Here is an 8,525-nt window from a genome sequence, read left to right on the forward strand (position 1 = left end):
TCTGCATAGTTCTAAGTTGATTGGTTCTTCACTGATTGCAAGATCTTGACATCTTTGTCAAGATCAGTGAGTGATTGGGATTACCCCAGCTCACTAGCATTCATTTCTTCTTCCTTGTTTTTGATTTCTGTATTGTTGTTTTCTCTGTTTCTAGTTATCTTTTAAGTATGCTGGCTGGTTAGTTTTATAGATATGCATTGTTAGATATAGATTGTGTTTTAGATCTAGTTTCTTGTTCTTTTTAATTCAACTGAATGCTTGTTAGCTCCATTGATGGAGATTTGAATCTGGTTCTATTTTGACGCTATCTGATTGCTTAGATCTGAATTGCTAGGGTAGACGAAGTTGTCAATCTGTTTCTTATCTGCTCATCTTCACGGATCTTAGTGGATTTCCTACCATCTGATAAACAATTGGTTTGATCCATTGAGTATCCAATCCTTTGAGTTTGTTTTGTTCTTCTTTAGTTCCAATCCGTTTGAATCTATTAATGATATAATCCATAGCATAGAGTGACAATATGTTGTGGATTCATTGTTGATGATTAGTTAGAGTTTCCTTCTTATGCATTAGGTTTAGTTTCATACTTGTCTTGCTATTTCATTCCTTAGGTTAAGAACTTAACAAATCCAAAACCCCAATTTCTTATCAAAAATCCAAAAGCATCGACAAATCAATCCTAAGATATCATCATTATTATATTCATTGGGAGACGACCCGAATCATCTCTATACTACATTAGTGTAGAATGAATTCAGTTACTTAATTCTTTTGATACCCATTTCACGATAAAAATTAGGGTTTATCAATTACTTTGATACATATTCTCCAATGTCGAGAATAACTTTCATTAGAGTATTATTGGCTATTGTCGTTCTATGGAATCTCGAAATACATTAAATGGATGTAAAGACAACCTTTTTAAACGAGGATTTAGAAGAGAAAATTTACATGGAGTAACTGGAAGAGTGTTCTTTGCCAGGATAGAAAAATAAGATTTATAGATTGGTGAAGTCATTATATGGCTTGAAACAAGCACCAAAGTAATGGCATGAAAATTTTGATAATGTCATGAAGGAATGTGAATTCAAGATTAATGAATGTGATAAATGTGTCTACATGAAAGTCATAGAGAATGACTATGTCATCTTATGCCTATATGTAAATGACATACTTATCATTGGGAGTAATGATAAGATAGTTAAATCCACTAAAGATATGTCGAACTCCAGATTTGACATAAAAGACATGGGTCTAGCTAATACGATTCTAGGAATCAAAATTTTTAGAACAACAGAAGGACTTGTTCTTAGTCAGTCCCATTATTGAATAAAATTCTTGAGAAATTCACCAAGGGTGATACTGCATTAGCATGAATGCAGATAGATACAAGTCAACATCTATCGACAAATTGAAATGAAAGAGTCTCTCAAATAGAGTACTCTCAAGTGATTGGAAGTCTGATGTACCTAATGAGTTATACACGACCAGACTTAGCTTACGCAGTAAGTAAACTGAGGAGATATAAGAGTAATTCCGGTGTTGAGCACTGGAAATGGATAATAAGAGAACTGAGGTACTTGAGGTATACTCATGAATATAGACGACATTATATCAAATATCTTATTGTGATCGAAGGATACAACAATGCGAGTTGGATATCTAACATAAAAGACTCTAAATCTACAAGTGGATATGCATGCACTCTTGGAGGTACAGTCATATCCAGGAAATCTTCTAAGCAAACAGTAATAACCAAATCCACAATGGAATCTGAGTTTGTGGCTATTGACAAATGTGGTGAAGAGGGTAAATGGCTACGATAATTCTTATAAGATATTCTGAGATGGTCAAAACATGTACCGATAATTTACATACATTACAATAATCAATCAGCAATCTATCAGGCACGGAGTCATCTATATAATGGTAAGTTTAGACATATATGTTGTAGGCATAATACCATTAGGTAATTACTCTCAACAGGAGTTATCTCTGTTGACTATGTGAAGTCCAAGAATAACCTTGTAGATTCGTTAATCAAGGGTTTAAACAGAGAGTTAATTGCAAGCTCATCGTGAGAGATGAGTTTGATGCCAATGAGAAATGTTGATGCAAAGGAAACCCAACCTATGCTAACTTGAGATCTCAAGAACTAGGTTCAAAGAGACAACCTAATTATATCGACAAAATTGCTCACTGTGGGGCCGGGAATGACCAAATCAATCAATGAAGGATGGAGATTAAGCACACGACCTTTAATGATCCAAGAAGAGTAACGTGGAATACTCTTAAGAGATCACCTATGCGAGAAAGAAGTGGGGCCGCTTCGAAGAGAATTGGAGGCACAATTCTTAGAACTTCTCACAGAACCAAGCGTGTTCATAACCAAGAACGAACACACTCATAAGAACTGAGTTGTATTAGGTAGATTCTTGGGTGAATTATGTCAATGCTTACACAGACGACAGAATAGTTCAAGGACATTGCGTCTACTGTCAGCCAGTAAATAAACAGATCTTTACAAGGAAATGTTCAAAGGGTAAAACATATTTGTCGTATACTTTATTCAACTGCTGAATACAATCACATACTCTATCTCCATTCATGTGGGGGATTTTTGGACATATGTGAATGGAGAATAGGTGAAAAAGATATGAAGCTCCATTGTGTATGGGACATTAGTCCCACATTGGAAGTTTCAAGGCATATTGATTGGTTTATATTAATTCACATACATTGATGATGTGAACAAATACATGGGAAGAGACTCTCTCTCATGCGTGGATAAGCAAGTGGGTGCAAATACAGGGCCTGAATTGCACTGAACCAAGTTGACTTGTGTGCTAGCATGACCTTCATGCGCCGAATGTTGGACCGGTTGAGGCAAAATTTACTCAACTAGAACAACCAGCATTTTGTTGCTTATTTAAGGGTGTAATAGATGCATTAAATTAAAGATTAATGCAGCCGAGCGAAACATTGGCGTTTCAGGAGGTCGCAGCCACAGGGAAAAGGTTACACATTCAAAAAGTTAGCTCTCCACTAACATTCTCCTTCTCTTATATCGTGCATCTCTTGCTCGGCGGAGTGTCCATGATAGCAGTCGAGTACCTCTCAATTCGCCGTGACTATCAGTGTTGGTGGGAATCACGATTCACCATTATATCCTAGGAAACAGACGACCCGAGGAAACCTTGAAGCACAGTCGGAGGTGGGTGAATCTGTTTTAAGGAAATTGCGACTCTCACAGGCCTCGGTCTATCAGCCTGCTCAAAAGTCTACATTTGCTCGACTGCTAACTTGGCCGACATTTTCGTTCAGTCGGCTGCACGCCCGTCCGATCACTCGGTCGCTCGCTCAATTTGCTCAGCTGCTTGCTCAGTTCGCTCGGCCGCTCACTCAGTTCGTTCAGTCGCTCGCTCGGTTGCTCACCCAGTTCCCTTGGCCGCTTGCCCAGTTTGCCTGGTAGCTCGCTCAGTCCGCTCGGCTGCACACTTATTCGTTCGGTCGTTTACTCACTCGGCCTCTTTATCTGCACGGCCACAAGCCCGTTCGGCCGCATGCTCGCTCAGTCGTTTGCTCAAGCAACCTCTTTGTCCACTCGACCGCAAGCCCATCCGACCGCACGCTCGCTCGGCCGCTCACTGGCCCGGCTGCTTGCTCAGTCTGTTGTTCAGCCACTCACCTAGCCACTCACTCGGTTTGATCGGTCAATCACTCGCTCAGCCACTCGCTCGATCCACTCGACCGCTTGGCCCTCTGCTGGGTCAAACATTTGGTCAATCTGCCCGCTTTGCACTGTGCAGTCTGCCTTCAGCACTTAGCAGAAAACCAGCCTCTGCTGGCGGTCTGAGATTATCTACTCAGGTCATCTCGACAGATAAGTTGAATTTAATTTGATGTATTTAAATTCATCTAATTCCTAAAATCTCAGACAACATATTGTTTTGTCTAACAGTATGTAGTCTTAACAATGTAAGTCCAAGTATGACTTGGCAATGTTAAAGTCCTGGAGTAAGTAGCTCTTAGCAATGGAAGACCCGATAACAAAGGACAAGGCCGAAGGAAACTCTTGAAAACGAGTCATGAAGGATGGGGAAGCATTCGGGAGACACAAGGCTGATGGACGAGGTTAGAAGACAAAGTCGAGGATGTGCGGGTGAGAATAAGTGCATGAAAGATTGTACTCGAAGTAAAATCCTAGGTTTAGAGTTTACCAATCGATTGGTGACTTTACCAGTCAACTAAAGGGAGCAAACAAAATTACAGAATGTTTCTATAGTTGAGAAGTGGACCAGTCGATTGGTATCGAGTCGTTGGGGTGTAATGATCGATTTTCCATAGAGGCCAGTTGACTGGTGATTTTACCAATCGACCAGTAATGAGAAAATAGCTTGAATGTTTTTCCCCAAGCTCTATATAATGGAGTTTGGGATGACTGACTTGGGTGATGACAATAGACTTGGTTAAGGCCTATTAAAGTCTCCAAAACTCTCAATATGATCCTTGTGTGTGATCAAGAGATCGTGGCAAGGTTTCTCCATCGAGAAGGAGAATCGAGCTAGTTGGAGTTCTGAGGATTAATCCACCAACGAGTTAAGGGATTGTTAACCTTTTGGACAGTCGTAGAATTGTAGCCTTAATCTCTAAAACACGATAAATCAACGTGTTAGATTTGCTTTCTTATTTTAGTTTAGCTTTTTGTATTTATATTTTCGCTATGTGCATGCTAACGAACGTAGGAAGCAAACGAATGATTTAGAATGGATTGTCTATTCACCCTTCTCTAACCGATATCTAAGATCCCAACAGACCTAATTAAAATAAATTTAAAAAAAATATAGATTCAATAATCTAATTGATTAACATTAAGATTGTTAATAGATTATGAATTTTACGGCGGATGGTCTCAGAATCGGCTTGGGGTATAAAAGAAAAAACTGATTTCAATTTGGCATCTTACTGAAATCCTTCTCTCTTCTCTATGGAGAAGGACTATCCTAGTAGAAATTCCTCCAGCAATAAGTAAGGAAAACTGACTATTGTGATAGATTTAGAGTAGTCCTTTATAGATGATGATAACCGCATTCTTTAGTTTATTTTCGATTATTGCAATGCTTTCAAACGGAAAAAAAAAACATAAATAAACTTAATTTGGAAACACTAACTCTCAGTCAATACTCTTCTTCTCGGGTAGTGATCATCTACTGTTCTGGTCTTCCCCTCAAGTCTTTGAGCCGACTGCATGACCAAACTTTGATCGATTCATCGATGACTACCCCACGCGCCAAACCATGTTCCAATGTACCAGCGGCGCATTAAAAGGAGCTGCTTCGTCTCGAAAAATATTGCAGATCCAGCGTTGAAGGTCCGATCCTCTTTGCCTATGAGAAAGTTTTGCTGAATTAGGGATGAAAATTTTGACATCCGATCCGAATGGAGAAAGATATAGAGGAACTATCAATATTCGATACCCGACCCGAATATTCGATTAAATTATATATATATATATATATAAGAGTTTTTTTTCAAAATTAACTTATTATTTTTGTTGACATTAGGAGGAGATTATATAAATATTTAATCTATTTTTTTTTAAGTATATATATATATATTTATATATTTTAATAGATTGTTAATTTTAATATATATTTTTTGAATGATAATAATTAAATAGAAAAAAAAATTATAACTATAGAAGATGTCTGATCATTTAATGAATATGGGGTATACACATCAAAAATCTTATATCCGAAAGATATGAAAACGAAAAATATAAAATCCAACCTGAATCTGATCCATTATCATCCCTAAATCAAATACAGACATCGGCGAGCCATCCTCGCCTATCCCCTCTTTTGAAAGTTATAACAAAGAATCACAAGGGACGATTTATATATATATATATATATCCCATCTGTTCGTTTTTCAATGCACCAGCTCAAAATTTTTGAGCATGTTCGGTGTGCGAGCTAGCTACCAAGTACTTTCGTAAGGATTTTTAAATTTATAATCGTGTTTAAAAAAATTAAATTCATCATGAGGTTTGGTGTTAAATCTATCCTCTGTTTTGTTTATCAGTATGGCAGTGTAATAGTTATTTGCCACCGTCGAGTAAATAAATCTGTGACGGAATGTAAAAGTCGATGAACACACGCACGCGATAGTTACTTTGTTGCTATGGACTGATTTCCATAGGGTTCTTGTTGTAGACGAATATTCCGAAATGAAATATTTTGTTTTGGCAATTCAAATCAATCTATAATTTCTAAAAATTTGAGAAGAAAAATGTTTTTATCTTATCACCTATCAAATAAAAAAAATCATTAGCGAGTTATCGATATAACCCAACAAGCTGAGTAAAATGAGTGGGATACTTGTGTTGAACAAACCAAAAAAATTTGACAAATTAGCCAGTTTGGCAAATTATATCCAAGGGTTGAATAGACTTGACCAGCTAGTCCAGTCATCTAAGCAAATTGAATTAAGCTGAACAAATCATATTGATATAGGTCATTCGAGTTGACAAGAGTAGACAAGTGCTAGGCGGGCCCAATGGACTAAGCGAGTCATTTGGTAAAGTTGACTACCAAGTCAATCAAACTAGACAAAATGGATAATTAATGCGTTGAATCAGTCAGAGTAATGAATTAATTGATTTAGACAAGTCGAATTGAAATTTAACTAAACCAGCTAAAATTACATTATATATCTTTTTTGAAAAAACTAAACGTGTAAAATATTGATTAAGACAAGTGTCCCATCGAAAGAGACATTCTTCAGTCATCTTTTATTCGCATTCAACTCATGGACTCCACAACCGTTCGTATTTGACTCATGGACTTCGTACTCACTCAACTCATTAGCTCAGTTTTTGCTCTCGTTTGTGTTGAACTCATGGGTTTCGCTCCCGTTCGTTACTTAGCTCAACACGGGCTTAGCTCAACACTTTGTTCGTAGCGCAGCTCGGCACTCCATTCGCTGCTTAACACGGCACTCCGTTTGTCGCTCAGCTTGGCACTCCATTGGTTGCTCAACTTAGCACTCCATTCGTTGCTCAACATGACACTCCGTTCGTCGCTCAGCGTGACACTTCGTTCGTCGTTCAATGCGGCACTCCGTTCGTTGCTCAACACGACACTCCGTTTGTCGCTCAGCGCGACACTTCTTTCGTCACTCAATGCGGCACTCCGTTCGCCGCTCAGTGCAGCACTCCGTTCGCCGCTCAACTCGGCACTCTGTTTGCCGCTCAGCTCGCCACTTCGCTCACCGCTCAACTTGGCACTATGTTCGTCCCTCGACACGACACTATGTGTGCTAATTAGCGCGGCATTTCATTCGCCACTCAACTTGGCACTCCGTTCACCGCTTTGCTCAGCACTCCATTCATCATTCAGCTTGGCAGTCCATTCGTCATTTAGCCCGGCACTCTATTCGTCACTTTGCCAGGAATACTCGCCGCTCTACTCAACACATATATATTCGCCGCTTTCTCAACACGCTTTTACTGCTAAATCCTCGCTCGCTGCTTCTTCGGTACTCGCCACTCGGCACTTCCCTCACTTGTTGGTCATTGGTCAGTCAACACTTTGTTCGCTGCTCAGCTCGGCACTCCATTCGCTGCTCAACGCGGTACTCTGTTCACCGCTCAACGCGGCACTCCGTTCGCCGCTCAACGCGGCACTCCGTTCATCGATCAGCGCAGCACTCCGTTTGCCGCTCAGCGCGACACTCCGTTCGCCGCTCAGTGCGGTACTCTATTCGCCGCTCAGCTCGGCACTCCGTTCGCCGCTCAACAAGACACTCCGTTCGCAGCTCAACATGACACTTCGTTCGTCACTTAACTCGGCACTCCGTTCATCCCTCAGTGTGACACTCTATACACCGCTTAACGCAGCATTTCATTCATCACTCAGTTCGACACTTCGTTCGTCGCTTTGCTCGGCACTCCATTCGTCGTTCAACTCGGCACTCCATTCGTCGTTCAACTCGGCACTCCATTCGTCGCTTTTCCCGACATACTCGCGGCTCTGCTCGACACATATTTGCATTGCCCCGCATATTCGCCGCTCTGCTCAACACATATTCGCTTTGCCTGGCATACTTGCTTTACTACTTGATTGACACTCATCTCGCTCACCGCTTCGTTGGTACTGGCCTCGCTTGCCCCTCGACACTTGCCTCACTTGTTGCTTATCAGTCGGTCGATACTTGCCTCACTCGTCACATGCCTGAATCTATTCTCGCCACTTGCACAACCCTATTCTTGCCTCCCGTGACTATGCCACCGCTAGTGGGCACTCACTGCTTCCATCGTCGCTCGTCGGATGCCTTGCCGCCGCCGCCTCCTTGCACACGTGCAACCGCCCCCGTTGCCGGACAGGCCTTCGAATGTCGATGCCGGTGCTGCCTCCATCATCCTACGACACACGATGTTGCTCCATTATGCAGATGCTGCCTCTTATACCCTGTCTCCAACCGACCAACAACACCACCTCTCCCTCTCTTCTTTCCGGCATCCA

At 40.8% G+C, this 8,525-nt stretch overlaps 1 protein-coding gene across 1 annotated transcript; it reads left to right on the forward strand.

Annotated features, from left to right (window-relative positions):
• Positions 1-4,088: 4,088 nt before the first annotated feature.
• Positions 4,089-8,123, forward strand: LOC122027968. The gene is made up of 6 exons (XM_042587010.1): positions 4,089-4,134; positions 4,888-4,928; positions 7,017-7,291; positions 7,401-7,539; positions 7,608-7,834; positions 7,901-8,123. The coding sequence occupies exons 1-6, from the start codon at positions 4,089-4,091 to the stop codon at positions 8,121-8,123; spliced, it is 951 nt and encodes a 316-aa protein (XP_042442944.1).
• Positions 8,124-8,525: the final 402 nt, after the last annotated feature.

Source organism: Zingiber officinale, chromosome 1B (assembly GCF_018446385.1).
Source record: "Zingiber officinale cultivar Zhangliang chromosome 1B, Zo_v1.1, whole genome shotgun sequence".
Taxonomy (NCBI): Eukaryota; Viridiplantae; Streptophyta; class Magnoliopsida; order Zingiberales; family Zingiberaceae; genus Zingiber; species Zingiber officinale.